Source organism: Eretmochelys imbricata, chromosome 5, assembly GCF_965152235.1.
Source record: "Eretmochelys imbricata isolate rEreImb1 chromosome 5, rEreImb1.hap1, whole genome shotgun sequence".
Classification (NCBI taxonomy): domain Eukaryota; kingdom Metazoa; phylum Chordata; order Testudines; family Cheloniidae; genus Eretmochelys; species Eretmochelys imbricata.
In genome coordinates, this window is record NC_135576.1 from 61,957,875 (window position 1) to 61,978,901 (window position 21,027).

At 41.3% G+C, this 21,027-nt stretch overlaps 1 protein-coding gene across 5 annotated transcripts in view; it reads left to right on the forward strand.

Moving 5' to 3' along the window:
• CAST (calpastatin) overlaps positions 1 to 21,027 on the forward strand; it is a 112,604-nt gene that overhangs the window by 14,297 nt on the left and 77,280 nt on the right. For all 5 annotated transcript variants that reach the window (XM_077817219.1, XM_077817220.1, XM_077817223.1 and 2 more), the window contains exon 3: positions 9,565 to 9,636. In XM_077817219.1, coding sequence (XP_077673345.1) covers positions 9,565 to 9,636 — 72 coding nt within the window. The remainder of the gene's footprint in view (positions 1 to 9,564; positions 9,637 to 21,027) is intronic.

Genomic DNA, 21,027 nt, shown 5'->3' on the forward strand with positions numbered 1-21,027 from the left:
GGAAAGCACAAAATGATCGGGAGGAGAGGTGGCAGGCTGAAGACAGGGCTGAAGCTCAAATGTGGCGGCAGCATGATGAGAGGAGGCAGGATTCAAAGCTGAGGCTGCTGGAGGACCAAACCAGTATTCTCCAGTGTATGGTTGAGCTGCAGCAAAGACAGCTGGAGCACAGACTGCCGCTACAGCCCCTGTGTAACCAACCGCCCTCCTCCCTAAGTTCCATAGCCTCCATACCCAGACTCCCAAGAATGCGGTGGGAGTGCCACCGGCCAACCAGCCACTCCGCCACAGAGGATTGCCCAAAAAACAGAAGGCTGGCATTCAATAAATTTTAAAGTTGTAAACTTTTAAAGTACTGTGTGGCATTTTCCTTCCCTCCTCCACCACCCCTCCTGGGCTACCTTGGTAGTCATCCCCCTAATTGTGTGATGAATGAATAAAGAATGCATGAATGTGAAGCAACAATGACTTTATTGCCTCTGCAAGCGGTGATCGAAGGGAGGAGGAGAGGGTGGTTAGCTTACAGGGAAGTAGAGTGAACCAAGGGGCGGGGGGTTTCATCAAGGAGAAACAAACAGAACTTTCACACCGTAGCCTGTCCAGTCATGAAACTGGTTTTCAAAGCTTCTCTGATGTGTACCGCGCCCTCCTGTGCTCTTCTAACCGCCCTAGTGTCTGGCTGCGCGTAACCAGCCAGGCGATTTGCCTCAACCTCCCACCCCGCCATAAACGTCTCCCCCTTACTCTCACAGATATTGTGGAGCACACAGCAGACAGTAATAACGGTGGGAATATTGGTTTCGCTGAGGTCTAAGCGAGTCAGTAAATTGCGCCAGCACGCCTTTAAACGTCCAAATGCACATTCTACCACCATTCTGCACTTGCTCAGCCTGTAGTTGAACAGCTCCTGACCACTGTCCAGGCTGCCTGTGTACGGCTTCACAAGCCATGGCATTAAGGGGTAGGCTGGGTCCCCAAGGATAACTATAGGCATTTCAACATCCCCAACAGTTATTTTCTGGTCTGGGAATAAAGTCCCTTCCTGCAGCTTTTGAAACAGACCAGAGTTCCTGAAGATGCGAGCGTCATGTACCTTTCCCGGCCATCCCACGCTGATGTTGGTGAAACGTCCCTTGTGATCCACCAGGGCTTGCAGCACTATTGAAAAGTACCCCTTGCGGTTTATGTACTCGGCGGCTTGGTGCTCTGGTGCCAAGATAGGGATATGGGTTCCGTCTATGTTCCCACCACAGTTAGGGAATCCCATTGCAGCAAAGCCATCCACTATGACCTGCACATTTCCCAGGGTCACTACCCTTGATATCAGCAGATCTTTGGTTGCGTGGGCTACTTGCATCACAGCAACCCCAACAGTAGATTTGCCCACTCCAAATTGATTCCCAACTGACCGGTAGCTGTCTGGCGTTGCAAGCTTCCACAGGGCTATCGCCACTCGCTTCTCAATTGTGAGGGTTGCTCTCATCTTGGTATTCATGTGCTTCAGGGCAGGGGAAAGCAAGTCACAAAGTTTCATGAAAGTGTCCTTACGCATGCGAAAGTTTCGCAGCCACTGGGAATCGTCCCAGACCTGCAACACTATGCGATCCCACCAGTCTGTGCTTGTTTCCCGAGCCCAGAATTGTCGTTCCACAGCATGAACCAGCATTAGCACCATGATGCATGCATTGGCAGGGCCCATGCTTTCAGAGAAATCTGTGTCCATGTCCTGATCACTCATGTTATCGCGCTGATGTCGCCTCCTCGCCCGGTATCACTTTGCCAGGTTCTGGTGCTGCATATACTGCTGGATAATGCATGTGGTGTTTAATGTGCTCCTAATTGCCAAAGTGATCTGAGCGGCCTCCATGCTTGCCTTGGTATGGCGTCCACACAGAAAAAAGGCACGGAACGATTGTCTGCCGTTGCTCTGACGGAGGGAGGGGCGACTGACGACATGGCTTACAGGGTTGGCTTCAGGGAGCTAAAATCAACAAAGGGGGTGGCTTTACATCAAGGAGTATTTCAGGCAGGACTTCACGGAGGGTTCCAATAAGAAATGGTGCACCTAAGTTATTGTTCTTATTGGAACAAGGAGGTTAGTCTGGCCTCTGATTGATACATGGCTAGATTTACCTCGCTGCACCTTCTCTGTGAGTGACTGCAGTGTGACCTAGAGGAATGAGTCCCCTAGACAGGGGAGGAGGCAAATGAGTACCAAACAAATCTGGTCTATTTCTTGTTTTGATCCACTCCATCTATCTTTTACATCTTTGGCTGGCAGCAGACGGTGCAGTACGACTGCTAGCCATCCTCATCTCTTGCCTGCCCGGCAGAAGATGATGCAATAGGACTGCTAGCAATCTGTATTGCCTGCCTGCTCGCCATAAGACGGTTCAATAGGACTGACTGCAGGACTAAAGAGAATGACCTGGTCAAGTCACTCCAGATTTAGTCCCTGCACCCATGTCTGCCCAGGCGCTCCTGATCGACCTCACACCTCAGGACATGACGATGACGGCTACCAGTCCTATTGCACCGTCTGCTGCCCCAAGGCAATGGGTTGCTGCTGCTGTGTAGCAATGCAGTACCACGTCTGCCGGCACCCAGGAGACATATGGTAACAGTGAGCTGAGCGGGCTCCATGCTTGCCGTGGTATGGCGTCTGCACAGATAACTCAGGAAAAAAAGGCGTGAAACGATTGTCTGCCCTTGCTTTCACGGAGGGAGGGAGGGAACAGGGGCCTGACGATATGTACCTAGAACCACCCGCGACAATGTTTTAGCCCCATCAGGCATTGAGATCTCAACCCAGAATTCCAATGGGCAGCGGAGACTGCGGGAACTGTGGGATAGCCACCCACAGTGCAACACTCCGGAAGTCGACTCTAGCCTCGGTACGGTGGAAGCACTCTGCCGAGTTAATGCACTTAATGCACTTAGAGCATTTTCTGTGGGGCACACACACTTGAATATATAAAACCGATTTCTAAAAAAACGACTTCTATAAATTTGACCTTATTCCGTAGTGTAGACATACCCTAAGACTCTGTAGAAGGCTATTATTAAACTTTTTATTCTGAGAAAACATTGTGCAGGTTTTGGACCATAACCCTGGTGGGTGTGTATCTCCTTCTGAGACTTCAGGGTGGAATTATGTGTTGCAACAGTGAGTGGCACAGCACCTAACTTTGGGGCTTTAATTACATGAACAGCACCAGAATCCACAAAGCGAAGTTAGGCACTTTATACAGTGAATGGGGACAGATAGGCATTTTGGAATGTGATCCATAAAAACCAGGATACTTGGGGGAAGCAGCCTAAGGTAGCCAATAGGAGACACTGACCAGAGGGGAGTGTATGCTAAGCCCCACCCCTGTCTCAGAGTTGGGCATCTATGTCTGTGCTTCAGGGAGGTGCCTAGAGATCCACAGAATGGAACCAGCTGCCTGGAATTGGGCAGTATAGGCACCTAAACTGCTTTTTGAAGGAGTGAGTTGGCTGCCTGTCTCACTTAGTCCTGGTGGTGGTAGGACTGTTGCCTACCGTATAGCTCTTAGCCCAATGGTTAGAGCATTCACCTGAGATGTGGGAGACCCAAGCTCAATTCCCTCCTTTCTGCCTGAGGAGGAGAAAGGATTTGAACAAGAGTCTTCCATATCTCAGGAGAGTGCTCTATCCACTAAGCTATGGGATATTGTGGTGTGGGACTCCCTCAGTCTCTCCTTTTGAAGCTGTTGCACTTTGGATTAATAATGAAAGAATGATTGGAGCAGGGGGACTGGACCCTCCTCCCAGATTGGTGCCCTTACCATTGGAATACAGAATCATTCGTATTTACTCTCTCTTTCTCGTCAGTGACTGTTCCACTGTGGATAAATACCTAAAATGTCAAGGACTGCATACTATTTTATTTAACCTGCTTAACAACTTTAGTTCTAGTATCAATAACCAATAATCAATAACCTCTGAACTTCTGCAAATTAAAAAATAAAATTGGAACTAAGTAATAATCCAAATTATATGACCTACTTTTCAGGTTTCTTGTGGGCAATTATAGACTGAAAACTAGCTTTCAATGTTATATTACAGTAAAAAAGGCCAGTGCAGTTTGTGGGTTGCACATGCAGAGGTTTCATATCATGGAGCAGAATGTTAGTTAAACACATGCAGAATATTGTGTTTGGTTCTGGCTACCTCGTTATCAGAAAGACACTGGCAGAATACAGAGAGGCACAATGAAAATGATTGGGAGTCCTGAGGAATTGGTTTATGTTGAAAGAAGAATTTAAAAAATCACATAGGTGTAATTTAGCTAAGCAGTAGCTGTAAGGGGATGTGATACTGCTTGAAAATTTCTGGGAACGTAAATGCCAAAGAGAGAGAGAGAGGAATTATTTAGAGTAGTAGAGGGTTTACTAGTAATTATGAGATAAAATTAAGAAAGGGACAGTTTAGCCTGAATATCAGGAAGATCTAACTATGAACTCTATTAAGGTATAAAATAATCTCCCAAGGAAATAAGTGGAAGCCCTTTCTTGGGACACTGAAAATTAGACTGGAAAAAACATAGCAAATGTACTGTAGAGAGCAATTGGTAAGGCATAATCCCACGTAGGTGAGGAGGTACACTAGATGACTCCGTAAGACTTCCATTTTTAGCATTTTATTCCATGATCTTTTGGTGTTAATGGTGGGCGTTAAGAGCCTGCAGTTTGAGGATAATTCTTTTAATGATATTTCAGGTATGAGATATATATATAATCATAGTAGAGTGCTTCTGTAATTAGTCCATGACTGCATATATATAGACACCAGCTGAAATATACACCTATAGCATAAGGAGGAAGAGAGCGTAGGTCTCTTTGCTGCTAATTTTATCAGGTCTCTGCCGGAGTTTGTTTGGGTCCCAGATTTTACAAGTTTTTTAAAACAGTAGGATGTATCTGTGTGATTGCATCATAAATGTTTTAAGACCACATTGAATAACTTAAAAATCCAAACAGTTCTTTAAGTGGAAGAACCCAGTGTCTTTGGAGCTTAAAAATTCAAGGATGAAATTCTGACTCCATTGAAGTCAATTGGAGTTTTGGCATTGACTTCAGTGAGGCCAGGATTTCACCCCTGAACTCTTTACTGTGTTGTGCTATGCCTGTAGTGTAGACAGCAGCTCAAGTGTGTGACTTTTCTTCATTAACGAACATTTTTCTTCCAATGTATGTTACCAGGTTGAGGCAACTGAGCTAAGTATAGTACTGCAGGCAACTAAGAAACTAACTGAAGCAGGAACAACAAGCAGATGAGGCCAGTATCAGGATCCAGGGATATCCATTCTGCTCTGCTGTGTTCTTGTCCTTGAAGAAAATGGTGCAGAGCAGCCTTATTTCTCTCTCGCCTCCCCACCAGCCCAGACCTTCTCTCTCTCTCTGTCTCACCAACCCCTTCCCCACTCGCATCTACACTCTTTCTGCCTATCTTGCTCCTTTACTTCCTTCCCTCTGGGCAGAACCTGCACTCGCTGTAGTTTCCTCTCTCCTGCGGCTCTTTCTGAAGGGGAGGGGAGTTGGAAACCTGCAGTGCCTGGAACTTTTGCTTGGTCCCTGCTGCAACCAGTGGGCCTCCAGGAGCTCTGTGGGGCACAGAGGGAGTGTGCCACTCTATTCCTCTTTGTATATGCGCCCTTACATGGCTGGCCAGCATGTGTAACTTCTGTTAGTGCTAAATGGAGTGCATCAAAAGGTGAATATGCAAGTCAGGTATATGCACTTTACTGGTTAGTCTAGCTGTATGTTAGATTTTTAAAGGGTTTAGAGTGTTCTCCATTCATTTTAAATTTTAGATTGTAATCCAGCAAGGTGCTGAATAGAGTCAGATGGGGGAAAAAATGGGACAAAAAAGTCACAAAAAAAGTTAACAATTTTTCACTGAAAATTGAAAAAACTTTGACCAACTCTAGTGCTGAGTAAAATGAACGAACTCCTGTTGACTTACAATGGAGGTGGGCATCCATCACCTTGCACAATCAAATACTTAGGGTCATATTATAGCGGCTCATGTAAAATTTTGTGTGCAAGAAATATAGTGTTGCCGTTTGGCTGAATATACAATGTTAGAAATATCCTCTACCTCTGGATACCCCATGTTAGGTGAACTTTTGCAGTAGCTCAAAATACCAAAGCATTCCCAAGAATGTTGTACCTTTGTCAAAATGGGTTACCCTGTTGATGTTTTTGAAAGGTTATGTTTTTGTTTTAAAAAATGTTTTTAAATCAATACATTGACTTCAAATTTAGGATAAAATGCAGCTAGTCTAATATTTCAGAAGTAAGTTCCAAATATACAGTAATAGAGCGTCATATCATGCAAGTCTTTTGAGATCCTCCAACTGAATTCATCAGGGAATTCTCTTAAAAAAATCTGTCAAGATTAGAAGTATACTTAGAAAGTTGCACCTGGGGAAGGAAATTAGTGGCTTTCTATTGTGGTAGGAACTCAAGAATAGAGGTGATACGTCTGATGTGTCTGTTGATTTTCCAGCCTCTAATCACAATCATCAGAATGCTGATTCTGATCTTGCGTACCCAGTTGCCAATTGCGAGTAACTCCATTGAAAATCCCTGATGCATTTCTTTTTAAAAGAATGAAAAGATTAATGCTTTTTAAACTAGTTAAACTGTTATACTGTATAGTGAATTTTAAGAGATTGAAGCTGACAGTGTCCCTTTAAAATGTCCCTGATGCTGTAGAAGTGCTCAGTACCTACTGAAGTCAGTGGATGTTGAGAGCATTCAGCAACATTTCTTATCCTAGGACAGTAATAAGAAAATTGGTGTCCGGATGTATAAAAAATATGTAAATCAGACACTGCACCGTTTCAGACTGACGTACATTTTAGTACATAATCACATTGTGTAATTCATTATGTTGATGCAAACAGATTATATCATCTCCTGTATTATTGCATGGTTAACATCTGGGTAATTTTTTTTCAGGTGCTCCGGCTGTGTATGGAGTTGATTCACATGATTTGATTTACCTTGTTTTGTATATTTAACTACAAATTTTTTTGGAAAAGACTAATCTATTTTATTATATAGAGTAAAATATCACGCAAACTTCTGCTGTAATCCAAAGATCGAATCTGACCATCACCATGGCATCTGAGCATCTAACAAACGTATTAAAGTGAGCACGATTGTATTACAGCAGCAAACAGAGGCCACAACGGATATGGCAGTCCTGTTGTGCTAGACACCACATATAGCAAGAGGTAGTTCCTGCCCTGTAAAGTCTACAGTCTAGTGCTAGGTTTTCAAGAAGTTTAAATGAAATACCTGCTGCTAAGGAGGAGCTCGGCTATTCAGGAGGGCCTCAGCTCTGTCCTCTGGATCAGGAGGAGCCAGTTGAGGTGATTCAGGCACCTGAAAAGGATGCTCCCTGGGAGGCTTCCGTTGGAACTCTACCGGGCATGTCCCACTGGGCGAAGGCCCCAAGGCCGATCCAGGACATGCTGGAGGGATTAAATCTCCCAGTTTGCCTGTTGTGGAGGAAAAGGAGGTCTGGTCCTTTCTGCTGTCCGTGCTGCTGCCGTGACCTTCACCAGGAAAAGTGGCATAAAGGAAAAAAGAAGAAGAAGAGCTGCTGCTAATTCTAATTAGCTAATTAATTTAGTTTAAAGAGAGAACAACTGGAAATGGTCTTTGTTTTGAAAGGACACTAAAGTTAATTGGGATTAAAAAGTAATTTATTTTTGAAGTTGTTTTGATGAAAATCTAAACTTCAGGATTTCCTTGATGGTATTTAACAGTAATACAGCACTAAATTTCTTTTCCAAAATGAACATCAAATTTACTGTGTGTCCTAGCAACCAAATCTGTGCAGCCATACTGTGACTGGATGCAATTTTTTAGGTGTCCAGCAAGGCACCGATCCTCTAAACACTTAAGCATGTAGTTAGCTTTATGAATGTGAGTTGTCCCAAATGTACAAGCATCATCACACTAACAGTATTTTTGGTTTTGGCACATGATACTGTGCTCATTTGGTTTTCATTTTTTTCATAATGCTAAATCCAAGCCTGAAATATTTGAAGAAAATACCATCAATTTCCTCCTGCACGTACATTTTGGAAAATGTACTTGTGGGCCACACTTCAATGATGTAGTATGTCTATATCTGTGAACAGAGTATTGCCCTTTGGTATTGCCCACTGGTTCACTAGCTGAAGTTCAGCTTCAGAAGGGCCGCTTTAGTCTTTGTAATTTCAAATTTTGTTTGTGCGGGAGAAATTCTCTCCGTTCATATTGTGTTCTGGAGCTAAAGTCAGAAGGAAAGAACATGATGTGGCGTTTATCTTTATGAATGATATCTTTTGTTTGTGTTTGAGGCTACTAATCTATCACAGTCCCTTATGTCTGATGGGCTGAATATTGGTGTTTCTTCATTTTGTATAGTAGTTTCCTTACCAGGCCGTTGCAGGAGCCTGGTAAGGAACCAGCAGCCTGCAGGCTTTTCTGTGTTTAGGGGATCGTTCAAAATACTCTGCTGTAAAATCTCAGGAGTTCATATACCTGAGAGAGGTCTTCTGTCTCTAAGTAGGTTTTCTCTATCTGTTTCTTCTGAAAGACAACATTTCTTTGCATCCATTGCTCAAGGTTGATTTTTCTAGCCACTTCTGATTTTTATCACAATTTCATTCCAGTTGTATACCAATGTAAGTCCATTAGTATCATTGGCGTTACACTGACATGAAACTGCAGTCATGCAGAAATTAATTATTTGCTGTGTTTTTGTTCCATCTGCACACACATTTGTTTAATTTGAAAGCCCTCAATTCTACCTATCAGTATTTGTATGTGTATGCACCTCTTTGCCTCATTTCTCCCTCTCTGCACGTTGCACCACGTTGTTCACATGTCATCAAGAAGGGAAACTATTGCTGCATCCACAGTACTTTTTACACAGGTGCTTTTATAGGCTTTTCTGTTTTGAAGATAATTTTCTCCTGTATAATTTCTGTTCAATAATCTAAATGTGACATGAAGGAACCAGGGCATGTTGCTAATGCAGGTTTAAAAAAAAATATTTTTTTTTTCAAGCTTGCACTGATCGTGTTTTGTTTTTAATTTAAAAAAATCAAGCTATCTGACTTCAGTTTACAGCAGTTACTCTTGAAGTATCATGAGATACAGATGATTACATATGGCTTCACTGTTAACCAAAACGAGCACCTCAATTTTAGGAAATAGCATAGATTTATATATGATTATATATGATTATATATGAAGTATGAAAAATAATTCAGTCTGCAATAACTGCTCTGCTCACAAGAAAACCATCTCAGATGATCCTCTGGTGATCTGAATTATAACTCTGAAAACTGCTTCAGATGACTTGTAAAGCAGACACTGAATATAAATGAACTCGTTAGTATTTTGAATAAAATAGTCTAAGAAACAGAACCCTCAGAGAATCTTTTTTTAAATGAAGTATTTTGCTCCGCTTTACCAGTATATTCTGACATATTGTTCCCCCCCCTTCTTTTGTATTTATGCTTTTATTTCACAGATGAAACCTGCAAGCACTAGTGCCAGTCAGCCTCCTAAAACACATACAAGTGGAGCAACTTCTGCCAGTAAGGTAACTTGCATTTTTCAGAGATGATAAACTTGTGATAGGGATTAACAATAATTGCATCAATGAGAGTTATAATAAACCTCAGTGTAGACTGGAGATTTAACAATATGCCTTTATAAAAATGCATTTTTGGTTTAGTTTTAAAAATAGTTAATCCAAATTTTGGAATCTGTAGAATTAAGCTGTTTATCCTAATGTTTTCTGGGTTTTTTAAAATGTATTCTTTGTGGTTTAGGCCCAAATCCTCAAGGGCATTTAGGTGTCTAACTCACAATGATTTCAGTGTGAAATAGGTGCTTAAATACCTTTTGACGTTTTGAGAATCTGGATCTTAGCATAATGCAGATATAATATATGTTATCCAAAGCAGAATAGTCATATTTTCAGAAACAAACTCTGACATAACTGATCTGTCTGTTTTGTCGACTGAAATGAAATCATTTGCTTGAATAGATAAATATAATTTCCAAAGTATATTTAGGTACAATTTTCTTAACTTCATTAACAAAAATCAACTCAAACATTGAGGTCTTTGAACCAAAGCCCATTGATGTCAAAGGGAGTCCCTAAGTGAACTGAGTGATCTATTTAAAAAAAATAAAGATGAAGATAAGTCAAAATTTCTTAAAGCTATGAAGTGATAAATGTTGAAGTATCTCAGAAAAAAAACACTGTATGAGTTAATTATACTTTGTATTAAGTGAAATAAAAGTTCCAATTCCAGAGCAAGTAGATGTGGTAGCTAACTTATACTTGTTTTTTACTACAACACCACTTCAGTTTTTTTGTTTCTGAGGACCTCAGAGCATTGTGCAAGCACTGAATTAGACCTCACTGCACCACTGTTAGGTAGACAAAGGATGTATAATGCAATTTCACCCACTCCTCTGGGGTGGAAAGCAACTGCTATTAAACAGTACTCAATAACATTTCAGTTTAGGATAAGAAGTGAAGAATACTCTTATTGAGCTGGAATTGCAGGCGCATTGAGGCAGAATGCCAGTGCCTACTAATAGTATGCCAGGACTTTAGTCCAGTACTGAGTCGAGAAATGCCAACAGTACCATTTTGTTCAGCACCTATGTTCTTTGGAGGTCTCCCATCTATGGGTTAAATCCTGGCCCCACTGAAGTCAATGGCAACACTTACATTAACTTCAGTGGGCCCAGGATTGCACACCAAGTATGTGGTCTGATCCTGTGAGATCTGACAAGATCATAGCACTGATAATTGTAATGATCTGATGGCTAAGTGCCAAAATAGAGGCCAATGTTAACAAATGATTTACAAATTGGAGTACTTGTGGCACCTTAGAGACTAACCAATTTATTTGAGCATGAGCTTTCGTGAGCTACAGATGCATCTGATGAAGTGAGCTGTAGCTCACGAAAGCTCATGCTCAAATAAATTGGTTAGTCTCTAAGGTGCCACAAGTACTCCTTTTCTTTTTGCGAATACAGACTAACACGGCTGTTACTCTGAAACAAATTGGAGTGTAAACTATAAGGATGTGTAGTGCTAAGAAAAGCAATAGTGAGTGCAAGAGAAAAGAATTAGTGGTTTACAGCATGAAATAAAAGCAAAGCAATACATGGAAAATCACCTTTAAACTCCCCTTTCATTTCTGTTCATGGCACCTTCATAAACAGAATTAGGGACTACTGATTTCAGGAAGCTTGGCAGGTCCAGGATACTTTTTGTGGCCTAATAATTGGCTGGGAAGAGTCTGCAACCCAACATACAACTGAAAGCCATTAATTCCCCCTGAAAAGTAGGACTTGTGGCACCTTAGAGACTAACAAATTTATTAGAGCATAAGCTCTCATGAGCTATAGCTCACTTCATCGGATGCATACTCTGCTACTCTGAAACCTACCATTAATTCCCAAGAATTCCCCGCATTGAGTTCATCATTTGTGTTTTGAATAGAAACGAAACCATATGGGATGTGCATTTTTTATTTATTTATTTATTTATATATATATTTTTTTATGGATCACTAGTTTCATAGAATCTCTGAGATCTTTTCACTTCTGACTTCTGTTAGGTCATCGAGACCTTCTCCCTGCTCAGGCAGCATTATTTCCTGTTGTATTAGTTCTTTGTTCAGTTTAGTTTCAACTGTCTCAAATGTTGGGCTTCTATCCCACTTTCCCAGAGAGATTTCTGTGCCTGATTGATCTGACTGACAGGAAGTGTTTCTGCTCTCAGGTTACATTTTTATTATCCTAAATTATTTTTCTTCCCGGGTGTTTTACATCCATTCGGGGTATTTGTAAACTCTTTCTTTGTCCGCCTCCTAATTGTGGCAAACTTAGAATATACATATTTAGCTCCTTCAGTTTTTCTCATTAGTGTATTCCCTCATGAATCTCTAATCATTTTTGGGTTCTTCCTCTAACTTCCTTCCACTTTTTCTACATCTTTCTGATGTAGGCTAAAACTGAATGCAGTATTCCATGTGTGGTTACACACACAATATAATGCTTCTGCATATGGATCCTCAGATTGCATTTATCTCATGCTGTGTATCGTGTTGCAAACTCATTTCTAAGGGCGTGTCGACACTGCTATGCCGTTTGCGAATGTCAGTGAGTATCAAAGTGCTGTGCTGTAACTCTCCCATGTGGATGCTGTGGGCATGAGCTGAAAGCTCCATTGTTCACACTAATTTATTTTTTAGACACCATATAACATGAATCTAACGTGATACCTGTGGTACCACACAAGACATTTCTCCCCCTCCTCACAAACTGGCCATATTGATTATCTATTACCAGGTCTATGCTACCCTTTACTTCGGTATAACTTACGTCACTCAGGGGTGTGAATAAGCCACCCACCTGTGTGACATAAGTTACACCAACCTAAGCACCAGTGTGGATATCGCTATGTCGGCAGGAGAGCTTGTCTCATTGACATATCTACTGCATCTCGCGGAGGTGGATATATTACGCTGATGGGAGAGCTGTCTCCTGTCAGCATAGAGCATCTTCTCCAGACACATTACACGGTGCAGCTGCATCGATGTAGCACTTCTAGTGTAGACTAGCCCTAGGAACTTTGTTTATCAGCCAGTATTCAATTAATAGGTTAGTGCTCAAACAGCTTGTAGAGAAACTAATTTTATAGTCGAATTACATGGGCTACTATATCACATGCTTTACTGATATCCAAATGTACCTACCACTTTTGGTACTTTATCTAATTTTGTATTTTTATCCATAAAGCCAATCTTGCTGCTTATTACTTTTGTTTCTCTTAAACTCTTAATGGTTAGTGATTTTGGGAAGGGAAGAGGGGTCTCAGTATTTTTCAATCCTTTTACTAAGGATAGAAATCAAGTGTACAGGATGGTAATTGCCATGTGAATGTCTGACCCGTGCAACTTCGGCCTAGTCAGAAGCATCACTGTTCATTGCCTTCCTCTAGAGTTGGCCTTAATTGTGTTACAATTATTTTCATCATGATTTTTCCCTGATAATAAGCTTATCTCTGTCTAATTATTCTGATCTGTAGAATCTCCTTTCTTCAGGACTGGTACAACCATTGCCTTTAGCGAGTTGTCTAGTAACTCCTTTTGCTCCCACACCTTTTAATGTATTCTTCCTAATGCTTTGATAGCCCTCGTCCCACTGGCTTTTAGCAGCGCACCTGTTATATTGTCTATTCCTGCAGCTGTCCCGTTTTTTAACTGCTTCACTGCTCTTTCTGTTTCCTCTGATGGCAGCTCAGTGCTGATATCCATTCTGCCTTGCAAGTTGCCCTGTTTATCCAGCACAGGGGTTGGCAAACTTTTTGGCCTGAGGGCCACATTGGGGTTCTGAAACTGTATGGAGGGCCGGGTAAGGAAGGCTGTGCCTCCCCAAACAGCCTGGCCCCTGCCCCCTATCCGCCCCCTCCCACTTACTGCCCCCTGACTACTCCCCACCCCCTTACCATGCTGCTCAGAGCACCACGACTGGCAGCCGCGCTGCCCAGCTGGAGCCAGCCATGCTGCCCGGCAGGAGCTCACAACCCTGCCTCCCAGAGCACTGGCGGTTAGGCAGCGGGGGAGGAGGCTAGCCTCCCCGTCCGGGAGCTCAAGGGCCAGGCAGGATGGTCCTGTGGGCCGTAGTTTGCTCACCTCTGATCTAGCTTGTCTAAAACGCTTGCATCTGGATGAACTACAGGGTTCAGCGCTTTGTCAAAATGCTTCTTCCATACTCCCAGCACATCTTCAACGTTTGTTGTGTGTTCACGGATAACCTTTCTTACTGCTAGCTAGCCTGATTGTGTTTCCATGCAACTTAACCTGATTGAATTGTATATATTCACATTTTCCATATATTTACATTTTCACATCTTACCTGCTTTTCCTCAATAACTATTTTAAAAATAAATTTTCATTACTTCCTAATAGGTCAGATTTCCCTTCTGTATTTATTGTTCCAGTTCATTAAGTCAGCAAACTTTGAGCCATTAACTTCAGTGCCTTCCTCTGTTAAAGCTAGATTACTTGGACATTATTAATGGGCCTTCTCTCTCTCTCTCTCTCTCTCTCATATTGTAGTACAGGTATAGATATCCTTCTTTCACCTCCCCTCTCCCCTTTTTGACTCCTTTGGCTAACAATAGCTCATTCTATTTTCCTGCCTTTTCCTCTCCCTGGAGTCCTTAAATGACTTTATGTATTTTGTTTGGTGTCCTTTCATCTTTTCCATTTACAATATAGGTTTTATTAACTTCTACCAGTTATTTTTAATTCAACCATATGACACCTCTCTGTTCCTTCCAGTCAGAGGAACTGTGTGGTGCCTGAGTTAATGAATCTCTTTGGATTCCACAGGCTTACTTTACAATGGTGAATGTTAATAATTCCTTTCAATGCACCTTCCCCAATAGATTTCTGAATACCCGCCAAATGTGTTTTTCTAAAATTTTCTACCCAAGTTTTGCTACATTTGTGAACTCATTCCTTAGCAGAGTGAAATAAAGTAATTTAATGCTTTTATTCCAGTGTTTGCAGTCAATTCACTTTGGTTGATAAATAAGGCTAAGTTTTTGTCAGATATTTTTAGTAAAAGTCACAGGTACTAAACAAAAATTCACAGAAGCCCCTGACCTTCACAGAAAATATCTCTGACAAAAGGGGTAGGTGGGTTCAGCACCCTGCTGCTGTGGCTCCCGGGTCCCACACTGCTGCAGTGCATGGGAGCTCTGGGGTCCCCCTGCCCAAGAGGCTGGGCTGCTACAGGGTTCCCCACCCTCACCGGGCAGCTGCGGGCAGGGGACTGCAGGGTCCGCCAGCTCCCAGCCGCAGCAGGCACTGGGGACTCCCTGCAGCTGTTGAGCCATGGTGGGCCGCAGGGCGACCCCCTGCACAGGCAACGGGGACTCCCCACAGCTGCCCAGCCAAGGCAGAAAATGTCATGGAGGTCAATGAATGTCACGGATTCCATGACCTAACTGTAGCCTTATTGATAAACAGTAGATTCAGATATCTTTTCTTCTGGTTGAGATGTCTGTTTGCCTGTGCTTTATGTCCAACTGATATCTAGGTAGTTAAAAATCCCCAAAGATTATGTATCCTATGATGTAGAACATCCCAAGCGTTGGTTCAGGAATATTTTGCTCTCCAGTCTTATTAGTCTGCAGCCAGTACATGTTCTCGCTTCCTTTTTTGTTTTTCATCCTTTGTATCTTAACTCAAAGAAATTCATCACCCTGTTCTTCATTGCCATACTATAGCTTATTGGGATAGCAAATGTTGTTTATCCATCTCTTCTGCTTTTTTCCTGTCCTTATGAAAGTTGCATTTGGCTATAAAGTGTTGCTGCTTTGCCCAATTTTATTTTGTTCCTATGTTCTTGTGTTTTCTAAATGTATGTTAAAGGTGCCCAGAGTTTTGGACAAATTCACTTTGTTGTGCAATTTGCATAAGACTGCACTCTAAACAAAGATTTTAATATTTCCATTACAAATAGATTTTCTTTGTTGCACATGTTGCTTGCATTTTTATATAAATGCTTTTTGTTGTTTCTGGGACAAGGTTGTAGGGTATTGGTGCTTCAGGTACAGAACTAATGGAAAAAGAAAAGGAGTACTTGTGGCACCTTAGAGACTAAATGAGCTGTAGCTCACGAAAGCTTATGCTCTAATAAATGTGTTAGTCTCTAAGGTGCCACAAGTACTCCTTTTCTTTTTACAGATACAGACTAACACGGCTTCTACTCTGAAACCAGAGAACTAATGCTCTCTACAGCACCCATTTTGATCATTTAAATCTCTCAATAGTCTATTCAATTTGCAGTTACCATTAATGGAGAGCATTTCCTGACAACTAATGAGTAGCTGAACAAGTTTGCCTTGGGCCTGTAACTCAGCCGTGCATTAGGAGGTCATTATCGCCATTAGAAACTATACAAAGTATAAGGAAAAACTAAAGTAATTTCCTCTTCTATATGTTAAGTAAAAAGTTGGGCTACATAGTACCATGGATGTTGTGTTCTCTTTAGTGGTATAAATGTGCCAGTCCACTATCCAGTGAGAAACCAGAATTTCAAGCTCAATGATTATTCAGAATAAAATGTAACAACTGTTTTGTTGAGAGACAGTTCAATCTAATGAACTTTCTAGGATTGTTACATTTTGTCAGATGTAGTAATTGTGTTTGTATAGAACAGAGTTTCACCAATTTTGTATGTGATTAATTTGGCACTAGTACTCTTAATTTGCACTTGACACGAGTTAACTTCCATTGATGGCTACTGCACATTGTTTAAAGAATCTGTCCATGCTTCTTTCATGGAACAAGCTGATTAGTAGTTATTAAAACCTGAAACTGTACTGGAGAATCGAACTATCCTCAGCCTTTATTTATGCAGAGCAAGATCTTCAATTCTGCTAGATGTAGTAAAACTAACTATTACAATTATATTCTTCCTGTTTTTAAAATGGCAGAAACTCAGATATTTTTAGCATGTCAGTCATGTGAAACCCTATTCAATCCAGCACACTATCTAGCATACTGTTTTTAATGGCCAATTTGCATCCTAATGGATAAGGAGGCTGTTGCCTGACTGACCTCTCCACAAAAGGACAACCTTTTTGTTAAGGGCGGTGGCTGCTGGCCAGGAGCCCAGCTCTGAAGGCAGAGCCGCCACCCGCAGCAGCGCAGAAGTAAGGATGGCCTGGTATGGTATTGCCACCCTTACTTCAGTACTATTGCTGGTGGGGCACTGTAATAGCTGCTGCTCTCCAGCAGCCCAGCTCTGAAGGCAGCACAGAAATAAAGGTGGCAATACTGCAACCTCCCCTAAAATAACCTTTGTGCTTCCCCTGCAACTCCCTTTTGGGTCAGGACCCCCAATCTGAGAAACTCTGATCTCCATGAAGTCTGCATAGTGTGCTTTTACCTCTTACAACAGACCAGATTTCACTGTCCTGTGTGTTTTTCACAGCTGTGTAGTTGGTAGGGCCCTAGTTATGTCATAAAAGCTGTATAACAGCAAGCGGTGGAAGAACTCAGGAGAAGGAAAGCTCATGCAAATTAGCTTTCTCTAGCTATGCTTTACTACTTCACATTCTTAAGACCGTTTTCTCTATCTCACTTCAAGCAGCCTGTGGAAGTTACTCCAGCCCTTTGAGTAGGTATTGGAGTAGCTACATCAGGGACAATGAAGACTTCTAGCTTGGATTAAAAGAATACAGAGGGGTCCTTTTACACCTACTCTATTCACCAAGGAGGGACTCTCATCACTGTTAAGGATGAGGGGTATGTGTGTGTCTCTCTCTCTCCTTTGAGCCCCCCATTGTCATTTTATGTAGGACACAGTTAATCCAGAAATTGGCAACCTTTGGGACATGGCCTGTTAGGGAAATCTGCTGGCGGGATGGTTTGTTTACCTGCAGCGTCCGCAGGTTTGGATGATCGCAGCTCCCACTGGCCGCAGTTCACTGTTCCAGGCTGAGGGATGTGCTGGCCACCGCTTCCCACAGCCCCCATTGGCCTGGAACGGCAAACCACGGCCAGTGGGAGCTGCTGTTGGCCGAACCTGCGGACGCTGCAGGTAAACAAACCCTCCCGGCCCGCCAGCGGATTTCCCTGTTGGGCCGCGTGCCAAAGGTTGCCGATCCCTGAGTTAATCTTTGCCCCCTTTTGTTGCTTTTGGACTGATGTCTTGAATGGAGCTTGTTTCCCAGAAGAGCCACTTACAGTCTGAGGGATACTCCAAGATTTTTTTTTTCCCCTGGTGACTGCCTCCACCCCGCACTCTCCAGCAGTCATGACATTCTTGATATGTAGGGGATGGGAGAAGGATGATGCTTAGAGAGTCCCCCAAAGTAAAAGTGATGATGTAGGAAAGTAAAATGATTGATTGGGGCTAAGCTATTCAAACAGAGGAGCCTAAAAACAGATTAAAAATCCTAATTTGCAAAATCAGGCAGATACCTAGAAGTACTGGGTACTCATTTGCTCCCTTTGAGGTCAGTTGGAACTATGGGGTACTTAGGACTTCTGAAAAAAAAAAAAAACCAAGCACCTGCTTAAATATATTTTAAGACCCTAACTTTAGGCTCCTGCTTTTGAACCCAAATTATTAAAATTTGAACCCAAGTTTACACCTCGTTCTTAAAAGCTGCTTCCAGTAGTAAAATGAGAAATCTAAACTCTTTTCCCCTCACTTTTTTCCTAATTTAATTCAAGTTTAAAGGATGTGACGAATGCAATTTACAACAACACAATTTTGGCAGAGTAACACTTTTCAACAAAAAGGTATTCAGGAGACAAATGCTGCCCTGAGATGCTACTTACCCCTCTATAATTTTTTCAGTTAGTAGAACTTTACTTGATTTTGTACAAGGGCAGCAGACTAGGTAACAGTTCTTTGAAAGTAATTAGTTTGTAGCAAAATTAAACAAATTTGGATTGTTTTGATCCAGAGTAAACCAAATGTTCATAATAATCAGATGAAATGCAGGAATTTTCGTAGGGTACCTGCTCTAAGTAATCTTACTTTCTTATACCGAATAAACTTTAAGCAGAAATCCACTATAGGTTTTATACTGTATTATGTGTTTAGAAAAGAATTCTATACCTTTTAGAAACATTTGGATATAGTGTAAGTTGCACTCCCACTCTGTTCCCAAGAAAGTATACGCATGCACACACCCTGTATGCAAATCTTACTACCTTTTTAGGACTTTACTTAGTGGTACCTCGGATAACAGTAAGAAAGCTTTAAACCTCAGCCTTCGGCTTCTCCCCTAGATTGTTTCTAGAACTCTCCGGAAGAACCTCCTTTGTCCCAGGTCCTAGTTTTCTCTCTGCCCCAGAGGGACACTCCAACCCCTTTTATATAGTGGCCGGAGCTAAAAAGACCCAGCTGCCAACAAGAATCAGTATCGTCATGTAAAATTCTAGTACATAAACTCAGTGTGGCTCAGCAGAAGAACCTTGCATTTTTATGCAGGGTCCTAGAAACTGCCACTCTATTACAATCACATCCTGTAGCACTTCCAAAATATATATATTTGTACACTGCTAAAATGCAGTAACCTACAGTTTACAAGTTGGTAGCCAGCTATACAAAAGTGGCAGGAAAGAATGTGGATCACAGACCCTTCTCAATATTCAAGAAGAGCAAACAAATGTTACTATGTATTGGTCCTTCTATGAAAACCTTAAAGTACCCAAACTATCTACAGGAAGAGATGAAGGTTCCTAGTTCAAACCTGGAGCTTACACCAGTAAACAATTTCCTTTTGCTAAAAATAAAACATATGATTGTCAATGTTTTGATTAATAGTAAAGAAAATGTCAAGTACAAATTAATTCTCACCTGCATACAGTTAATAAAAGTAGGTGAGGATTTTAAACAATAGATGGGGATGATTTTTTACATTAGCCTTCTGAATGTGTGTGTCTGTGTAGCTAAATTTCAAGAACTTTTACCTCAAACTTTTAATTTGAGTAATCTTAATAAAACACATTGTATTCAAATGATTTTTCCATAATATTTTAGAGCTTTTCCTCTTAATCCATATAATTTATATTTTGTATTTCAATAATTAGACTAACAACAAGTGGTTGCTGGGATATGTAATAAATTTATAAATATGGGTTTTGCAAGGAAGAAAAGAACACCATAGTCTTCCAACTATACACACACCTTTTAAAATTGCACTGAGTAAAAACAAACAATGGCAGGAGAGCAGGGCATATTTTATATTACTACAACACAACAAAGAGGTCATATATATTTCTGTGCTATGTAAGCTATTCTGTATTTTATAGAAGTGCTTTTAAACCCCCTTAAGCAAGCTTTGAAAAAATGTATTCGTCAGTGGTGGGTAAGAAATACTCCTTGGTGAACGGTGTAAGGCCTAAACCACCAGTTTCTGCATGAGTTGAGCTTTCTTTTACCAAAATTAAGTTTCTATCACTGCATAGAAACACAGACTCTTGATCGTGAAGAAAACCTCATTGCTGCCAACTTCTGCAATTATTAGTGTTAGCATAATTTTCCCTAAAACCCCAGCTCCTGAATTCATGTGAATAGATGAGAATCTTCTACCCCTCATGGTTGAAGAGAAAAGGCTGAAAATACAATCAAATTGTATGCCAAACACTAATAAAAACCAGAAGGCAAATAACCCTACTCCCTCAATTATTAGTTTGTTTTTTAAATAAAGCCTGTGTCATGGGGGTCTGACTTAAGATTTTTGAACCGTTAGGGTTGGCAGTACTGTAACCTTCCTAATGAGCAAGCCCAGCGTTTTCTTGAGTCCAAATGCAAGCTTCGATGTTGCTGCTGCTAACTTTCTGAGCATCTGCCTGTGAAATTGAGAAGATTCTGGACAGCGTTATTTAGAATTTTGTTAGAAGTTGCTGTGGTCAGCTGAACCAAAATAATTTGGCAGGCTCCTTAGTTTTTGTGTAGCAGACTGGAAGTTCTGTGGCAGGTTCAAATACATTTTTTTAAAAAAAGGGGGGGTTCCTAAAAATAATACATACAATCAGCATAGTGTCCCTTGGTTTGTTTTTTAATATTAAATTCACTATTTCACTTGGCTATTACATTTTGAGGTTATAATTTTCAATACATTTTTGTATAGGCAAAAGCTGTCAGGAAAGAAGAAATAACTGGATAGAAAATAACTTGGGCTCTTGGACTCTGAATAATTGTGTGAAGTGGATTGGAATTGCAGTGTTAATACATTACTTAGCTGTTACTGCTAATTTTATTAGCAATAAAATAGTTAGCAATGCTAATGTAATTTGTTATCTTTAGATGTCAGACCTAATGCACCAGATTATGTGAATGGGGGCAATTAGCACCTCTCAGATTCACCTTTTTGATTCAAGCTGTCTGTAGACTGAAGAGAACATCACTGCTTCAGTTCTCATTT